General features: G+C 29.2%; 1 protein-coding gene across 1 annotated transcript; it reads left to right on the top strand.

Annotated features, from left to right (window-relative positions):
- Window positions 1-17,814: 17,814 nt before the first annotated feature.
- Window positions 17,815-19,485, top strand: LOC136091980 (uncharacterized). The gene is made up of 2 exons (XM_065819701.1): window positions 17,815-18,433; window positions 18,803-19,485. Exons 1-2 carry the CDS (start codon window positions 17,815-17,817, stop codon window positions 19,483-19,485), a joined length of 1,302 nt encoding a protein of 433 aa, XP_065675773.1.
- The last annotated feature ends 1,556 nt before the right edge of the window (window positions 19,486-21,041 follow it).

Here is a 21,041-nt window from a genome sequence, read left to right on the forward strand (position 1 = left end):
AAGCAATGTGCTTAAAATATTTAAACTTCTTTTATAACAAAACTTAAATGTTTTTATAGAATAAAACTTATAAAAGTTTTCAATTTAAGGAGAAAACAAAAACTATAAAATTTTTGAAGAATTTGAATGAATGTTAAGAATTGTACAAAATGCTATCTAAGGAAGCTCAATCGTATCCATACTAGGGTGGCTCTTAAAACAACATTTTTGAAAAAAACCTGTTCCTACCCCTTTACTTTGTTCTATATAATACTAAAACACAAGGTTGAAAATTTTTTTAAACAAAAAATTATTTTAGGGGTAGCTCAAGACCCTTAAAAATTTGACTGGTCCCTAAAATTTTGAAAATAAAAGTTCTTCTAAAGTATGTCAACCTGGTACTCAAAAGAAGCGAAATAATATAAAAACTTTAAAAATAATAATCAATTTACAAAAAAAGAATTTTTTTCTTAAATGCATATAAACTATTGTTTTTAAACTGAAAATAAAAAAAGTCATTATTTTCAAGTTTTAAAGAAATAGTGTTTTTTTAAACATGCTTTTTTTGTAAAGTGATTACTGTTTTTGAAGTTTTTATATAATTTCGCTTCTTTTGAGTACCAGGTTGACATATTTTAGAAAAACTTTTATTTTCAAAATTTTAGGGGCCAGTCAAAATTTTAAGGGTCTTAAGCTACCCCTAAAAAAAATTTTTGTTCAAAAAAATTTTAAACCTAGTTTTTTAGTATTATATAGAACAAATTAAACGGGAAGGAACAGGTTTTTTTCGAAAATGTTGTTTTAAGAGCCACCCTAATCCATACCGTGGGCGTCATCAGGTGCGATCGGCCCCCTTTTTTTATCAAATGCTTTTTGTTTTACCCAAGACACATAAAAATTGAGCAAGATTTTTACTAGCTATTATAGACTTGTTATTCTAAACTGTTTCAATTTTAAAAATTGAGGCAGTTTAGAATAACAAATAAAAATGCAAAATAAAAAAAGACTCCTCTTCCCCATAAAAATTTTTACGGTACGGACCTGTCAATGCTTATGTTTCTCAAATCAAATATATTTCTGAATAACAGTTCTTACATCAAGGATATTTACAAATAGTAATGACTACTAATATTAAATAAACACCTGCAAATTTCAATAATAATAAAAATAGCGATAATAATAAATATACCATAGATATATATAAATATACCATAGATATATATTATACTATACCATAAATAATATACCATAGATATATATTATACCATAATAATATAGCAACATCAATAATGACAGTAATAAAAATAACAACAAAACACTAATAATAACAACAATATTAGTAATAATAGTTAAATTATAAAATTATAAATATTAACTGTATTTTTTTAATAAAAGTTAGAATAAACTGGTTTTAAAGGTTGAGAATGAATTGAGAGCTTATATTTCATAAGGATGGTTGTTCCAAGTTTTAATGTTTTGATATTATATAGATTTACGCCCGTAAATATGAGAGCGGTGTTAAGAGACAGACAAACTTAAATTACTATTGGAACGAAAGTGATGACGAGTGTTAGCAATTATGGAAGAGAAATTGATGAAAGTTAAAGGTAGTTTATTGTGTTGATGGTTCCAGAAAAATTGACAATTTAAAAGTTGAATATAGTCACATAGTTTTAATACTTTAAATGTTAGGTAGAGCACATTAGGGTTAAAATTAGTTTTCTGGAAATATATAATTTTTAAAACCTTGTTTTGGAGGTGGAATAATCTAATTTAAGCTTGTTAATGGGACTGCCCCATGCTTGGCATGTATATCTAAGATGTGAACCAAAAATAGTATGATATATGTTCAAGAGTGTTTCAAGATTAACATAATGGCAAATTTTGGCCAACAATAAATGCCATTAGATCTACTAAGTTTCATCGCTAAGTCTTTACAGTGGGATAAAAAGGAAAAACTTGAATCAATTTTTATGTCAAGATATTTAATTGAGTTAACATGTTCAATTTTTATGCCACTTAATCTAAAGTTCATTTGTTTATAGATTTTTGTTTTATTTGATGCAAAGATAGTGAGTTTAGTTTTGTTAGAGTTTAGAAAAGGTTTGTTGGAGCAAAGCCACTAAACTAGATTGGCAAGATCATGGTTAATGTGTTTGTCAATTTTTTAAAGAGATTTATTAATTAGCATTAAATAAATATCATCAGCAAAGTGGTAAACAGTAGCAAACTTAATGGATGTGTGAAGATCTTAATATAAAGAAGAAAAAGCAGTGGTCATAATACTGAGATCTCATTGTATTTTAATTTTTTCAACAAAATTGAATGATCTACTGTATCAAACGCTTTCTGTGAATTGACAAACACATCACATGCAAAATATTTATCATCGATTGCTTTTCTAATCAATTCAGTCATTTCAATGAGAGCATGAGTTGTGGAGTGATTGGTACGAAATCCATACTCATGGGTGTAATAGCAATTAAATTTTTCAAGAAAAGCATAGAACCTAATATACATCGCTTTTTCAAAGAGTTTACCGATATTACAAAGCAGGGATCTATATTAGATTTCACCAATTATCGACCCATCGGTAGGTAATTGATGAAATCTAGTAGATAGCCTTTTTGAAATGTTGGAATCATTTTGGCAACTTTAAGAATATCTGGGAAAATACCACTTTTAAATGAGTTATTTATAACAGTACAGAAAGGCTTTGAAAAAATGTGTGGGACTAGTTTAAGAAGGAATGTAGGTACGCCGTTAGAACCAAGAATTTTTTCAGTTTTGAGCGTGTTTGAAAGGAGACAAGATATTTCATTTTAAGTTACAGGAATAATCAAAAACGATTTAGCATTTGGAATGTTGAGAAAGTCACTAAATACGCGTTTAGGGTTATGGCTTTGTTAAGTAGTTTGTTATGTACAGTGCTAAAAAAATTGTTAAATATATTAGATACGGCAATGTGATCAGTGATAAGATTTTCGTTCAATTTAAGTTTAAAAAATGTTTTGTGTGTAGAAGGTCTAATATTAATGATTTCTTTTATTTCCTTCCGGGTGTTTTTAATATTGTTCAGATTATTATTAAAATATGTAATAAAGTATGTTTTTTTGCTAAATTTTAATAAATCGGAAATTTTGTTTCTATAAAATTTAAATTTTGCGAATAATTCATTTTTCTTATAAATACTTTTTGATTTTATAACCTTTTCATAAAGTTTTTTTTTTAACTGAATAGATTTATGTATTCCATACGTAATCCAAGGTTTTGATTTTAGTTTAATTTGTTGGTTGGTTAGTATTTTGCAAGGAGCATGTCGGTCTAAGATTTTATCAAGTGTTTTTAAAATGAAATTTATGAATTTATTAACATCATCATTTTTTAATGGAGAGTTCCCAGTTGATATTAGAAATTTCTTCAATAAATATACTCTTATTAAATTTTTCTCATTGAAAGTTGTTATTGAAAAAATAATTCCACACAAGTAGCAAAAATTGGGAATCAAGGAAAAAAAAATCGTAGCACATACTAACTTCATTAAAAAAAGATACAAAAACAATTGAGGTTTAAGCTTGTTACTATTATTAGATTTAATTTTCATTACATTTTTCAACGTAAATAACTTACATTCACAGAAAAGTGAATGTAAGTTATTTATATTCACAGAAAAGGTTTTGATCTGATTGGTAATGGTGGCTATGCTTTGTTGTTTAAAAAACTGCCGATAAAGTAAAAGTTCTTGCAGGAGATGTTCCTGCAGCAAATCAGAAACACAGGACAAATAAAAAAAAACGTCAGAAACTTTAAAGCAATTTTGAATGGTTTTGAAAAAAACTTCAACATAAGGCATTCTTCAACTATCACAAATATCGTATACCTCCATAAGAGCATTTAAATGTGTCTTTACTGTAAAGATTCTTTAACAAACTAATTACTAATCCGTGTAGCGGTTGAGGTTTTTGGCTGCAATTAGAGGAGGAAAAGGAATTTTATGTTAAAGCACAACGTTACTTACCTCAGCTTTATCTAATAAACCAATTAATACATGACAGTGTCATTTTGAGAAATTGGTAAAGAACTTAGTGGCATCAGTTATTACAACCAACACAAATACTAACTTAAGAACAAAAATCCCTGGTGTAAATATCAATTAAATTAAAGAAAACTTCCAAGATTTTTTATTTTTTATTTTATTTTGTTTTTAAAGATGTTTACAATGTAAAATGCATAGACATATATCAAAAAGTTGTTGGCTGGAGCAAAAAGAAGTCGCATTTAGTTTTATTGCTGAGCCTCATTTGAAAAGTTTTACATAATCGTAAATTTATGTAAAAAAAATAATTGTAAAAAACTAGAAAAAAATAAAAAATTAGAATATATTAGGAAATAGAATACAACAGATAAATAAAATGTACTAATAAACTTACAAATGCTCTAATGTAAAAAAAAAAAAATTTTGTTGAGGCAATCCCTTTTTTTTTTTTAAACATAAACAATAAAACTTGGTGTAAATTGAGTTTATACACATTTAAAGCATCGAGCAAACGTAAAAGTGTCGGCTCCAAATACTATTCTGCATGCATGCTTTTGTTTGTTACAACAAAGAGTTTTCAGTTTTGAATGGTAACACTCAAGCCCTCACAAAATCAAACTAAGCCTAATAACTATGAATAAAGGAAATAAGGTTTATCCCAAAATATGATTTTCAACATTTTTGAGATTTTAGTCTTAATAGAACTTATATGTAATTAGCAATGTAAATTTTTATCCAGCTTTACCCCTGAAAAGTTTACAACGTTTCCTTTTTATTATAGTTATTATTATTTTATTTTATTATAGTTATTTTTATTTTATTATAGTTATTATTATTTTATTTTATTATAGTTATTATTATTTTATTTTATTATAGCTATTATTAATTTAAGAGAAAAACGTTCTGTTTTATTTATAAAAAAAAGTATATATTTGGTTTTATATGTATAGAGTGAAAATTTGTGACTTACGAACCAATCGCTAACTTTACATCACTGTATGTTAACTATTTTAAAAAAACGTTTAATAATTCTGCTTTGATGAAAAAGCTGCATATATAAATGGAAGGAGTGCGCTAAAATTGCTTTTAAATGTTTTGAAACACTCTAAGAACTATACGTTATCGCTATTTAAAATCCAGGAAATTTCAAAAAGTATTCAACAAAATAAATTAAACTTGTTCCTTCGTCTTCTTAATAATAAATCAACTGCAGACATTATCTTTTCACAGCTTAAACACCTTTTATTTCAACATTCGTTTGTTATTAATATTCAGGACCTATGCCGTTTTCAGATGTTAAATTTCCCAAATTTAATTCAAAATAAAAATAATGTAAAAGTAGCACTATCTAAAAGTGATATTCCCTCCGAAGTTGAACAAACTTTGAAGTATGCAAAAGAGTGGTGGAATGCAAAAGAGTGGTGGAATGCAAAAGAGTGGTGGAATGCAAAAGAGTGGTGGAATGCAAAAGAGCAAAAAGGAATTTTTAAACAAATTCTGGAAGAAAAATTTTTAAGTGAAAATCACCAGAAATAACTTTCTTATTTTTACCTTAAATTACATTGGGGGTTAAATAAATGAAATAATAATAATAATTTATTTGTTGTGATTTTTTTTTTTGAATTTTTAAATTTCTTTAAGAGATTTAAAATCTTATAAAAAATAATAAAAAAATATTTTTAAAATTTTCGTATCCAAGAAAACATAAAAAATTTTTAAAAATTTTTTATCCCAGGACCAATGCTATGAACATAAAAAACGAAGTTTTTACCGTAAAACTCGAAGTTTTTACCGTAAAAAGCGAAGAAAAAAAAGTCCATTGCTATAAACATTCAAAAAATTTTGTTTTCAAGATAAAAACTTGCTATTTAATCCAATGCTATAAACGAACAAGGGAATCGCTTTTTCAGATAAAAAATGGGTTTTTTCGAAAAAAAAAAACAGATAGATTTTTGATCTTAATTTTAGATATTTTCTTCGTGATTTTTAGCGCCATTCTTGTAACAACGTTAGCACTTCAAAATCATTAAACATTCTTTGTTTGTGTTTTTATGTAGATATTTTAAAGATAAATTTTTTCGAAAGATTTTTTTTCTCGAATTGTTTATAGCATTGGCCCCCAACGATGCGTAACGATTCACTATCTGTTTCATTAACAAATCGATCGTTAAGTAAAATTAGTTAATTGAATTAAATAAAAAATTTAACGCCCACACCTGCGTTAAATCCCAGCTGTTGGTGAATTGCTGAATGATTAATTAGTTGATATTCCACATTTGCAATATTATTCGGTCAGACAGATAATTTTAAAATAATGTTAAAGTTTATAAAATTTTAATATAAATAACATAATTTTAAATATTTATTAAATATTATTAATAAACTCAATTTAAATATTTATTAAATATTATTAATAAACATTATTTTAAATACTAAAAATTTTCATTCAAACTTTGAATATTGTTATGTCACGAAATTTTTGACCGTTTTTTAATAATACTATCAAGAATCGGAGTATAAATGAAATATTTATCTTTATTTGTCAAAATAAGTAATCTTGTTTTTTCCTAAAAGATTTTAAACGAGTGGTTTTTTTTCATGGGTATAGTTTTTTAACCCACTCTGCAATTTATTAATTTTAAAAATTAAAAAATTTATTAAACCCGTAATGTTTCAAAAGTAAAACTGCTCTGTATGTCAATGATATTGTCATACAGAGCAGTGCAGCATTTTTCTTAATATTAAAAATAAAGGAACAACGCAATAACCTAAGAACTTCATGCTCAGAATAGTTTGGAAGATTAGCATACTTTGAAACAACATTGACTTTATTTTTCTTATACCACTCAACTACGTGTTTGCAATAGTGAATTAACATCAGATCTAGGCAAAATAAACTTTGTTTGTTCTTGCCTTTTTACAAGTGGAAAAAGTTATTACTCCAAGTACCCATTCAAGTATAAATCAAAGTTTGATTTGTTATAAAATAAAAGTTTTTGCTGCCAAATAAGAATCTTAGCCCTTAAGTATCCAATGTCAGTCGAAGCCTGCTTAACATTTGGCTAACAGTCACAAAGTATCTACTAACAAGAAACTTAGTTGCATAAACCACTTGGCGTTGCGCCTTTGTATATGTCTTTTCATTTTCAAACTGTTTCACAAACTCATTGTAAATTTTGCCGCTGTCGTAACTGCTGCTTACCAAAGTCCGCAATAGTTTGATTATCTTCTTCTGCTGACTGTTCCAAGAGAGCTGATCTAGTGTGTTTGCAACCCCCATAGCCGTCTTTGTGAGTCAACATTTTTTTAACATCCCCGCAAAAGAAATAGGGTCACCAATATATATTGTCTTTTAGTTTAGAAAACGTCGCCTAGTCATGCGTTTCCTTTTCGCAAATAATTTGAGGAGCTCTACACCAGCTCTTTGATTTCTTGCGTGATCGAAAAGAGTTCCACACAAGCTCTTTCGGCACCGAAAGATTTAGATAAATATAATCTGAAGGTAAATAAATATCTAAGCTAAATAAATCTAGTTTTTCTAATTTCAATTTCTGCTGATTTTGCGCAATTAAGTCACTCAAATAAGTCATTATCCAAGCAATCCTATTGAGCTAGGATATTAAAAAAAAAACAGGGCAGAAGTTCTTTTCTTTTTTGTTTTTCTTGTCAGCTCTTTTTTTTGTCAACTCTTTTATTATCAACATTTTTTAAATTCTTAACAGTTTTAGGTGAGACTGGTAAACTAATCACACATTTATTTTCATCAGTAACGTGAATCTCTAGTGGCTTTGGAGTATCAATCACCCATCATGCCAATCAACCGTATCAAGCAACCACCCATCATGCATTACTGAGCCGAGGACGAGGGTCAGAAGAACTAAATGATCTCCTTTTACCACAAAATTTAAAATTTAAATTTAAAAATAAATTTAAAAGAAAATTAATAAAAAAAAAAATTAAGTATTAATAACATTAAGTATCATCATTATATTATTAAGTGTATACAAAGTCTAAAAAAGATTAGGCTTTCTGTTCTCTGACTGTACACAATTAAAGAACACTTTGTGCTTTAATTGTGTACAGTCAGAGTATAAAAGGAAAGAAAAAAATATTTTTTGAAAGTTTTTTTTCTTTTCTTTTTTTCTTTAGGTAAACCATATACAGGTTTAAATACAACTTGACCTCCCAGAATTTTAGGCTTCCTGGCCTCTTCACCCTTTGTCAGTATTTTAAGTTTGCAAATGCAGAACTTAATATTTAATTTCAATGGAAGTCAATGTCAGATTTTCTATTGAAACAATAGAAAATCTGATTTTGAAAGATCTAAAAGACACATAATAAAATAAATGAAACAAATGCCATACTTATTAAAAATTAAAAATATATGCATAATGCATAATTATAATAGTTATTTGAATTTTAATATAGACCTTTCTATTGATAAAGATTATTATTGTTAAAGAGATATTTTTTTTTTAAAGAGATATTTGTTTTTTTATGTTCTGAGTATTTAATATGTTGTATATATACCATAATGTTGTATATATACCAGAGTTGAAATGAAAACTTTCTAAAAAGTATTAAAAAGCAATTTAAAAAATTAGATTTTATTTAAACCCCCTCAGTGTTATTAATGAAAATATTTCATTGGTGAATAAAGTGTCAGTTTGTCCAATGATTCTATAATTTGGCTCAGTTGGGTCTTTAAAATTCACAACAATTTTAGCCATGCATGATAAAAAACCAACAAGGGTTTATTATCTAAGACCAGTGGATAGGCTTGACCTGTCCACTGATCTTAGATAATAAATGCTCAAAACATTAGAAGTCAAAACAGAATTCCATTTTCACGAACGCCCACCGCTATATAAGTGGGCACTCCTTACTATACAATGCGTGTTGTAGTATTAGAATTTTCAAGAAAATTAGACAACAAAAGATCTTTTTACTTCACAACTTTTCTTGAATATTTTTTACCTTTGTTAACGTGATAAATGTAAAAATCAAATAATTATTGCTGATAGTACCTTAAAGCTTTTTTTCTTCTAGTACCAGTTTCTTATTTAAAAAAAGTAGCCTAGTTGAACAATAAACGCTCTCCGAAACATTTCGTTGTTGCCGCGGTTAAGAAATGATTTTTTAGGAGTTGTCGTAGACTTTGGGTCTAATTTAATCTTTCTCTTAACAGCTTTACTTTGAGATTAAATGTGGCGAATAATTTTTATTTGGTTGACACGTTACTTTTATTTTTTTTAATTTTGTTTTTCCTTTTATAACCTTTTTTAAATGTTGTGTTTTTTTATTTATATTTGTTGTTTTTGATTTTTTACTTGATTTATTTTTTTCTTTCTTTTTTTACTCTTTTGTTTTTCTTTTGAAGATTTTTTTGTTTTAAAAATATTAGTTTTCAGATTAATATAAAAACAATCTTAAAACCACTAAAATTACCTGACGTCACCTTTAATTTAAATGATAGTCCCTATAAATCAGAGTTATTGGTTCTTGGTCTTGGCCTAGGCCTTACCTTAGGGCCAAAAATTACGGCTTTGACCTTGAAACTGCTGGCCTTGGTCTTGGCCTTGAAAATTTTGGCCTTGGCCTTCAAATAAAATATATAAAATTAAAGAATTAAAAGTTTTCATTCTTTATATTATGTATTTTTGTTTTCGGCTTTTATATATATCTACAAGTATATTTTCTTATTTACTTCGTTAAACTCTGCGCATAACCTTGGTTTATTTTTACAGCATTTGGTTTTATTGTCACGGCAACTGTTACTTACAGTTTTGTTAATAATTGGCCTTAACGTAAGCAAAAATTTAATCCTTGATCTTAAAACTCTTGGCCTTAACTTTGTGACTTTTGGCCTTAGTCTTAACCAAAAGCGAAATATAATATGGTTTAACTTTCTATTAAATAAAAACGTCTCCTTAAAACAAAGGAAAGTACTTTTTAAAACTTTTAGATAAAAAATATCCAAGCTATACAAAATCCTAGTTCGAATAACGTTAAAATTAATCTACAGCTTTGCCAAAAATATTAAAAAAATCATTAAAAACCAAAAAAAAAATTCTTCTTCCAAAAGTTATAGGCTTTTTACAAAAATGCACCTATAGAAAATAGGATACCCCATGAACGAAAAATACAAATTTACAAACGTCACATACAAGTATGTTATCACCGCACAGTGGGCCAGTAGGTAAACAAAATGGGAAAAATTTTAGTTGTCTAATCTTAAAAACTTAAATAATTTTAGCATTTATATATATTGGAGAAATTTATTGGTAATTTATTTTTATTAAATCCCTTAGTTACCAAAACTCTGAGCATTCGAATATTGAAATAAAAAATTTGTATAAATTAGTAATTTTGGTGACATCAACGTTGTGTGATATTTCAATTGCATCTACGTTTTTAAAACAAAAAATTAGTACATGTTATTTTGGAGTATTTAGAGATAAGAAAAACAATTGTGTGAAATAAAATTTGTCATAGCATGTTATCTCAGTTACACTTGCTTTAATTGAGTTTCTATTGATTGCTCGTCCCCTTGAATCCCCGTTCAGATTTTGTTTATGTTTTTACTTGGTTGCTTTGATAGTTAATTTTGTATAGCAACAATCCATTTTTACATTAACGTTATTTTTACAGTATTTTATTTGCGCTAAGTACACAATATTGGGTGTGTGTATTAAAATAAGATTCACAATTCTTATGATGTTAATTTTTATGGTTGCTATAGATACCTTACTTTGCATGGCATAGCCACAGTTTGTAGATTTTTGACCTAACCCCAACGAAAACACCCGGAAAATCCTTTTGAGGGATGATAGTACATACCAATAGAAGTTCATAGCAATAAATCTTAAAATCAGGGATTACCGTCCGTGGGACTTTTTTGCGTTTAAAGTTCTAAATTAGAGTGAAAGTTAGTTTTCTTTATTTTCCGAGTTCAATAATTAGTTTTACAAAAAACTTTATAAAACAAAAAATGTTCTACATAAAATTCTAAACAACTCTTATCTTATTCATATTTTCACAAAACGCTTTGTTTTGGGAAATGGCACTTGAAAAGCTTGACTAAGCTTTAACTTTTGACTCATTACGACCAAAATGCCTAATGCATCAAAAATACATGATGAATGCAAAAAATCTGTATGTGTTGTGTGCATGAAAAAAAGTGATAGAGAACTGACAGTTGCAGCAAAGGAAAAGATTCTTCAATTCATTGAACCTGATTTAGACTTCAATGATGACAGGGTTCCATTAGGAATTTGTGTCAACTGCAGATTTCAACTTGGAAAATTGGATGGCTCCATGAAAAAAGTTCCAACACTTTTCAACTTTCAGAACATCTCAAAAAAGCCTTCAACTCGCTCATCACTTATTTGTGATTGTTTGATCTGCCAAACAGGTAAACTGAGAGGAAAGGAGCAACATCCTATGAACAAACTTGAGGACTCCTCTGAAAAATCAATCAAGCCTGAAAACCAGAGCGTTGAAAAGAGATGCACCAAATGTCTTTCATTAATTGGTCGTGGACTCCCTCACAACTGCACACCGGGGACTCGCCATGAAAATTTGAAAAAAATTGCTGAAGCTGATGGAAAGGGCGCAGAGTTAGTAGCTTCAGCAGTTATTGCTTCAAAAGATTCATCTCCTAATGGAACAATTTGTCTAGCTCAACAAGATGGAGGCAAAGCCATTCCACTGCGAAGAGGGGCATCAGTAGCACAACAGCTGTTCAAAACGCCGCTTTCTACTCAGGATATGGTTCACATTCAGCAAAACACTGGACTCTCCAATAATGGTATGCGAAAGCTTGGCTCCACTTTGAATCAAATCAGTCCCTTACAGTTGGTAGAACCCAACTTTCAACTAAAATTTGATCAGGCAGGACAAAAAAGTAGCAGACCACTTTACAATTAGCAGCATGAACCTGTCAGAAGACAACCAGACCAGGGAGGTTGTGCACTACCATAGTCTCATTGACCTCAGTGTCAACGTACAAGTTTTAAGAAACTTGGGAGATTCAGTCATCTTGAAGCTGGGAATAGATGGAGGTGGATCATTTTTGAAGGTCAGTTTCACTCACATTGAACTGGAAAAGAATGAGTTGGAGCAACAAAGTCCTGTTCAAAAAAACATGAAACTAACTTCCACTTTCAGCCAAAGCAACAAGTGTCAAGCAGCAAATACTTGTTGCTCTCTCTCAAGACACACCTGAAACTTACCAGAATGTCAAGCAGATTTTTGGTCTCATCAAAATCCATGAGAAGTCTTTGCTAGACTCTTTGGTTATTTCCTGTGATTTGAAGCTTGCTAACATTATCTGTGGAATTCAATCACATAGTAGCAAACAACACCCTTGCTGCTGGTGTGAGGTAGAGAACACAAACCTCATCAGAATTGGCCATCTAAGAACCTTCGGTCAAATTCGGAAGCAATTCGCAGAGTTCATGAAATCAGGCGGTGACATTCGCAAGTTGAGAGACTTAAAAAATGTTGTTCATCTGCTCTTGCTTGATTTTCATGATGACATGCTTGTGCTGGAAGCCATCCCACCTATGGAGCTTCATCTACTTCTTGGTTTAGTCAACCATCTCTTCAAAAACCTCTGCGATCTTTGGTCAGATGCAAAGCAATGGCCAACCACACTGCACCTTTCTATTCAATCATTCCATGGGGGCCATTTTAATGGAAATGATTGCCTTAAGCTGCTGAGAGGATTAGATTGCCTGAAGCAAATTGCAGAGCAAAAGCACTTCAAACAGGCCAATGGATTTATTCAAACTTTGTTTCTGTTCAAAGATGTTGTTACATCTTGTTTTGGAACCACTTTGGATCCTGATTTTGAAGCAAAAATTGAAAGCTTTAAACAGAGCTACGTTAATCTTCCAGTCTCTATTACTCCCAAAGTACATGCTGTCTTTCATCATGTTCCTCAGTTCATCAAGAGAAAAAATATGGGACTAGGACTTTTCAGCGAACAAGCAACTGAAGCTCTTCACTCAAACTTCAAGCCCTTCTGGGACAGATACAAAAGAAATCCAGAGAATCCTGATTATTCTAAGCATCTCCTCTCTTGTGTCATTGAATACAATAGCAAAACAATCTAGTCTCAGCAAGTCAATGGTAAGTTATAGCTACAGATTGCTAAGTTGCATCTTAAAAAAAACGTAAATTTGGGGGAAAACCCAGATCAAAAATGAGATCAAAGAAAAATCCGAAGCTTTTTTTTCAGTTTCCTCAAGAACTAAAGGAAATGTAACAAGAAAGAACAAAAATGTCAAAGAATCAAGTGAGAACGAGCCAAACCCAATGAAGTTGAAGAAGAATATTCGAACTTATAGAAAAATGTTTTTTCAAGAAAAACTAATCAAATTCAAAAACAACTCTTATCTTATTCATATTTGGAAAATATGAATAAGATAAGAGTTGTTTAGAACTTTATGTAGAACATTTTTTGTTTTATAAAGTTTTTTGTAAAACTAATTATTGAATTCGGAAAATAAAGAAAACTAACTTTCACTCTAATTTAGAACTCTAAACGCAAAAAAGTCCCACGTTGGGGTTAGGTCAAAAATCTACAAACTGTGTTTCAGCTACTAACACTAACACTAATTTAATTACTTATAATTTTAACTAATAACATTTGTAGTAACTTACTTACTAACAAGAATTAGTACCCAACACGGCATATATATAGTATAATATTAAACTTTTAAATACAAAATATTTGTGAAAAGAATTATTTAGATATGGTTTTGTTAAACTTTGACATTCATAATTTTTTCCAAAAGAACAATCTTAGTATTTCAAAGCAAAATATTACTGAAGAAATTTATTCAGTAAAAATTGCTAAATTTAAAGACGTTGATTTTAGGCATGCTGTTCAACGATTTGTTAACTTGTATAAAAAAAAAAATTGGAAATCTGCAAACTATACTGCCAAAAATTTTGAAAAGAAGTTTGTGAACTGGCTTAATGAATACTTAGTTGTCAGTAAAAGACAATAAACCAATTGCAATTAGACGTGGTCGAAAACCAGTTACATTTGATGATAGTTATACTAAAAATGGTGTGCATCTGGTATACTTAAATCTTATTCATCCAATGAATTATTTTTGCTGCTAGTAAAAAACTAAGAGATGAATCTATTGTTATGGCTGCCAAGGACGTTTTAAATATTTCAAATATAGATAAAGCAAGAAATTATTTAGCAGAAAAAGCACTGGCTTTATTAATTGATGCCAGTCTGACAAAAGCTTCATATCAATTGATTAAAAGCGGAAATTTGGAGAAAGAATATAACATCTACCGCGCTTACAATGATGTCAGGGATGCAAAATTGAACTATTATCTTAAAAATTTAACAGTGGAGGACTATTCGGCTTTAGTTTATTTAAAAGATTTAATGATTCATACTTTGCAAAAAATCTGTGCACTTCAGGAGCCTGTGCACCTAATATTGGACGACGAAGCAATAAAAGCAATGACACTCACGTGTAATAACGTGTCACGTGGCTGTAATAACAAAAAAAAGAATAATAACAAGTGGTTTTGATTACTGGTCAAAGCATTTATAAAAAAAAGTCAAATCAAAATCAAAATCAAAACTTTTCATTCAGATTTTACATTATCTTGGTAACACTCTCTTCAGGTAATGAAGTAGACTGATTATTATTTTGACACTCTTACACTATATGTGTCCCTTTATCCATGGTATTACATGGCTCAATCAGTTTAGCCATGTAATACCATGCCCAGGTATCAATTCTTTATGATTGATACATGGACATCACATAATTGAAAGCCGTAGATTATCCATGGAACTTATGTCGGAGGAAACTCAAGAGACTAGAAATAAAGAAACAAATCTTATCGCGAAAATTTCAGCCGAAAAATAGACAGAAGAGCAACAAATACTGATCAAATCAATAGACTCCAGTCTAGTTTCCAGTGATCCTGTTATTTCATTACTGCGTTAATCAACATCACACCTAACAAATCATAAAAAATTTTCCTTCAGATGTTTTACAATTATTTAGACAATCTTCGAACGATATTATTTTTTTATAGTTTTTAGTGTAGTTTTATGTTGACAATGTTTTCTTCCATTATTTTTTGTTTTTATCATTGCTAAACCATTATTTACCTAAATAATTAATTGTTATTCAATACAGATGGGCCGAAAATGTGATAAAATTTATTCAAAAGTCAATTTACCCCTTTGTAACTAAGGAAAGTATCTGGTAACTAAGCATTATAAGTATCCATAGCAACTAAATAAAAATTTTCATCACTTTTATAAGCAGTGTGATCTCATATTGAAACTCATGCCAAATTTAGTGAATATAGCACTCGTGAAATATCTGCAAATACCAAAAAAAGGTTGTTGCTCTGCAAAATAAAGGCATCCATAGCAACAAAATAAAAAAATATTTCTTTTATTAAAAGCCAAGACTTAATATTAGTACTCATGTTAATATTTGTGAATATAGCCCTAATATTAAATTAGTTATGAATTTTGTCCCGTAAAAGTGAATTCTGGCCCACTGTGCACCGCTAAAAAATAGCCTGAAAAAATTTACAACAGACCAACAGAAGGGTAGTGGAAAACAAGCTTAAACAGCCACAAATCTTCCTTCAAAAACAAAACATACTAAAAACTAATCGGCTATATTTGCAATTTAAAAAGTAAATACAACAAAACCCCTACTTTTGACTGGTCTTTTCAAAATTTTTTAGCCCCTTATTCAAACACTTCTAAAAAATGCACACCTTACCCAGCTAGCACACTTACGTTGGGCCAACGTATGTAAATACATCGCGAACGTCGGCTGTTTTCTCCGATGCAAATACAAACGTTGATCTAACGTTAGCTTTATCGTATTTATGTTAATGAAAACATAAATAACGACGTGATTAAAAATAGTTAGGAAAACTATATTGGTCCAACTTATGTAAAAACATCGCAAAAGTTGGCTGTTTTCCGATCTAAACCCAATGTTGATCTAGTGTATAGGGATCAACGTTGATACAATCTATATGGATCAACGTTGATCCAATCTATATGGATCAATTTTGATTCAATCTATATGGATCAACGTTGATCCAATCTATATGGATCAACGTTGATCCAATTTATATGGATCAACGTTGACCAAATGTGTTCAACCCCAAAATGGATGAAAAACATATGTACAAGTACGTACATATGCTATCATATATGTGCATAAATATATGATATTCGATGTGTATATACATAACTAAAATATAAAACAAATAAATTTTATTCCGATAAAAGTTAAATATAATGTTGTGCAAACGTAAAATATAACGTTGAATCAACGTAAAATACAACATTGTACCAACGTAAAATACAATGTTAAACCAACGTGAAATATTATGCAATGCCCACTTAAAACACAACGTTGGGCCAACATTGTTTTTCGACTGCTGGCGACGTCGCATTGGTAACCAAAATGATATAAAAACAACATTGGCGGTCGATGTTAGACCAACGCAACTCACAAAATTGTTCTAATGTTTTATCATCGTGTGTGTGCTAGCTGTGTAGTATAAACGAAAAACTTGCAATTACTTGAAACCGGAAAATTACTTAATGAACGATTCATATCAAAACATTGTTACAAAAACTAGTATTTACGGAAAAATTACATATCTAACTACAAATCTTAACTAACAGCAGCTTTTTGCGTTTAAGTTGACCTATTTTCTCTTTAATTTGTTATTTTTTTACTTTAATTTATCATTTTGTCACTTTAATTTGGAACTTTTCACTTTAATTTGGCATTTTTTCATTTTAATTTGTCAATCTTTTTTTTTTTTTTTAAATATGGCGGCTTGAAGATGGCAGGAGAGTTAAGCACATGTTTTAAAAAAGTTTTAATAATGGTAGTACCAAAAGATACAATTCAAGTAATTAATACTGCTATTGAAGTACTTAAGGAGGAATTACTTGGGCGTATTTTTAAATTGGAAAAGGAAAGTGAAAGATTTAATACTAAAAATGAAAGTTTAAAAAAACAATTAAAAATAGTAATACAAAATAGCAACGAACCGCTATTTAGTAGTCTTATTAATAAAACAAGCGAAGGAGCATCTCCTATCAGTGAATCAGAAACGAAAATAATTAATGTAATCTCAGCTGAACAAAAAGAAAAAGTAAAAAAAGAAAAAAATGTACTTGTGTTTGGATTAAAGGAATCGAGCCAAAAAAGCAAGGATGAAATCAAAGAAGATGACGATGGAAGTATTGGTGAAGTTTTTGATTCTATTGGATTAGAAAAATTGAATATTGTTACTATTTCAGTTTAAACAGTAGAGATAAAAATAAACCAGGACCACTAGTTGTTGAACTAGTTAATTCATCATATCAGAAACAAGTTTTAAGTGTTGCTAGGGAATTAAATAAAATCGAAGCATATAAAAATAAAGTATTTATCAATCCAGATCTAACGTATAGAAAAAGAGCTAGCCTTAAATTGCTACTTGGTGAAGAAAAATAAATTAAATAAACTAGATTAAGATGAAAGTTCGACATTTCAATTCGTTATCAGAAACAATACGTTGCAGAAAATTGAAATCAAAAACCAATAAAATATTTGAAGCACCATTAAGATTAAGATCTAAACTCAGTGAAATAAGGTGCTTATACTTGAATGCAACTTCATTAAACAATAAGTTCGATGAACTAAATAAAGTTATTAACAAAGTTAATGTAGTAATGATTTGTGAAACTTGGTGGAATAATGAGTCAGTAACTAATATCAATGGATATACCTTATTTAGAAAAGATAGAGATGTTGGTAGAGGTGGAGAAATTTTTAAAAAACCCTAATATAGAACAAATCTTTTGTGTTATTGAATTAGGAAATGAAAAAATATTATATGGTAGTATCTACAGAACTGGAAATAGTTACATAAGTAACTGTATCAACATCACAAAGTCTATTAAATTTGCTCATTCAAAGAAACTATCAAACAAATATACTGGAATCCTTATTTGTGGGGATTTTAATTTCCACACGATTAGGTGGACGGAGGATTATTATGGCGAACTAACTTGTGAGTCTGATAACAAAGCCAAAATATTTTTAGAATGTTTAAATAATTGCTTCATGCATCAAAATGTGATGGAACCAACCTTTCAAAATAACATAGGAGATAAAACAAATGTACTTGATTTTATTATAACTGAAAATAAAAATAGAGTTTATAAACTGGCACACCTTCCATCATTGGGAGGTCATCACACTATTACATTTAACTACAGTTATACAGAAAAGTGTATTGATAACAATGTGTTTAAAAAAGACAAGTTCAATCAAGGGAAATTCTATGAACTAAATAATTATTTAAAAATTATAAACTGGAAAGATAAATTTAAAGGTTTGGAAATAAACGAATGTTACAAAAAATGGCTAAGTTACTAAGTTACGTTACGAAGAAGGATGTAAACTTTTTATTCCGATCATTAAAGTGGAAAATATTCAAACCAACACAAAACCTCTCTAGATAAATAGAGAATTGAAAGCGTTGTCGAAAGAAAAAAGAAAAATTTGATTCAAAAAAATGTAAGGGAAAAAAATTCAGAGACATTCATTTACTTGCAAAATACAAGGAGATAAATAAGACATTAAAAAAAGAGGTGAATTAGAGAATCAAAATATCATATTAGAGAATCAGAATATGATCTTGCTTTAAATTCGAAATCTAACCTCAAGAAAGTTTATGCATATATAAATAATAAAACTAAAGTCAAAGAGAATATAAGAGCGATCCAACTAAAAAACGGTAGTATTGTAACAGATTTAAAGGTAATTGCAAATACATTAAATGGGTATTTTGCATCAGTATTCATCAAGCCGCAAGATTTATCTGTTCCAATCATAGAAATAGAAACACAAAATTTCTGTAGAAATCCAGATTTTAATGTCTCTGTTGTAGAGGAGTACTTAAGTAAATTGGATACTAATAAAGCAACTGGAATGAAAAAAGTTCACCCAAAAGTTCTAAAGCAGTGCAAATCCGCTTTAGCCAAAACCCTATCATTAATGTTTAATAAATCCGTTGAAACAAGTAAACTCCCAAAGTTATGGTCATGTGCTAATATCATTCAGCTGTTTAAAAACGGTAACAAATTAGACCCTAGCAACTATAAACCTGTATCTTTAACATCTGTAGTTTATAAAGTCATCGAAACAATAATAAAGGATAAAATGATGAAATATTTAGTAGATAACAAGCTAATCATTAAAAACCAACAGGGATTTGTTAATAATAAAAGTTGTGTGACGAACCTATTGGAATCTCTAGATTTCGTCACAAATTCAATAGACATTGGTTGGAATGTGATTGTTTTGTTTTTAGATTTTGCCAAAGCGTTTGATTCGATTGATCATGAAAGATTAATGTTAAAACTGGATGCTTTTGGTTTTTAATCAAAATTATTGGATTGGTGCCAAGGATTTTAAAAAAACAGACTTCAAAGAGTGGTGATTGGAGATAATACATCTGAATGGGAAGAAGTTGTGAGTGGAGTACCGCAAGGATCAGTGCTAGGACCACTATTATTTGTAGCCTATATCAATGATATCTCCAATCAAATAAAATCAAGCTGTAAACTCTTTGCTGATGACACGAAAATCCTTAAAGCAATAAAAAATGATAATGATATTATTGAACTTCAACAAGATATAGACGTATTAATGGAAAGGATAATGAGTGGTTGATGAAGTTCAACCAGCAAAAATGTAAGATTATGGTAATTGGAAATAACCAACGCAAATTTTCATTGAACAATACAGCTTTAGTGTACTCAAGTATGAAAAAAGATTTAGGTGTGTACGTTTCTGACAATTTAGGATGGAAGCACCATGTAAATAAAGCAATAAATAAAGCAAATCAAAATCTAGGTCAAATCAAACACACTTTTAAATTCTTAAATGAAAAAACAACGAAACTCTTGCTTATAGTTCGTCCACATTTAGAATATACAGCTCCCATCTGGAATCCTTATTGGCAGTATGATAAAGATAAACTAGAGAGTGTTTAACAGAGAGCTACTAGAATAGAAAGTTTAAGAGAATATAGCTATGAAGAGAGATTAAAAAAGTTGGGTTTATTATCGCTGGAGAATAGATGAAGAAGAGGTGATATGATACAAATGTTTAAATATTTGAAAGGAAACGATATCATAAACTTTCACATAAAACCCGAAATGCTAGACAAAGACCATAAAAAATGTGGCCACAATAGTAAACTAAGAAGACAATATACGGGAAATATTAAACGTTTTTTCACCAATAGAGTGGTAAATGACTGGAACAAACTTAAACAAGAAACAATAGATACAGTTAGTATCAACCAATTCAAAAAAAAATTGAATGAACATTTTGAATACTAATTTTTATTATTTTTGTGTGTTACTACTGTTAAAGTACGAACACTACGCAGTTTGCACTCATCACTTTTGAAGTGTACAGCGCTATTATGTTATATATTATATTATATATATAAGATAAATTTAAATTCAATTTTTGTTCTAATTTGTCCAGTTTTTATTTTAATTTGACACGAATTAGTTTTGCGAGGTATAAGTTTTGTGTGGCAAATTAAAATGAAAATTGACAAATTAAAATGAAAATAAATGCCAAATTTAAGTGAAAAGCGCCAAATTAAATATAAAAAAAATGATAAATTGTAGTAAAAATTGACCAACTTAAACGCAAAAAAGTGAACTAACAAATTTCCGCTCTAAACCTAAATAAAAATAACCGTTACTTTTTAAGTAAGTTACTTTTTAAGTACAGTTTTAAAATCTTTTAAATTCTTTTTATTAGAATTAAATGAATTACAATCATAGGATTGTGTTACTATTTATATAAAAAAGTTGCTCATTTTTAATAAGTGGACTAAGTTGTCCTGAACCACCCTCCAATTTGTCCGATACCACCCGATCATGCCTCATTTACAAATAGTTTTAAAACCAGTGAAT

The sequence above is a fragment of the Hydra vulgaris genome, chromosome 15 (assembly GCF_038396675.1).
Source record: "Hydra vulgaris chromosome 15, alternate assembly HydraT2T_AEP".
NCBI classification, from domain to species: domain Eukaryota; kingdom Metazoa; phylum Cnidaria; class Hydrozoa; order Anthoathecata; family Hydridae; genus Hydra; species Hydra vulgaris.

Bases quoted from the DNA above. Each gene is read 5' to 3' on its own strand.
- LOC136091980 (XM_065819701.1), top strand. From the start codon at position 17,815: ATGGATATACCTTATTTAGAAAAGATAGAGATGTTGGTAGAGGTGGAG. The intron at 18,434-18,802 runs GTTTGGAAATAA...ATAAAACTAAAG, and splicing joins CTGGAAAGATAAATTTAAAG to TCAAAGAGAATATAAGAGCG.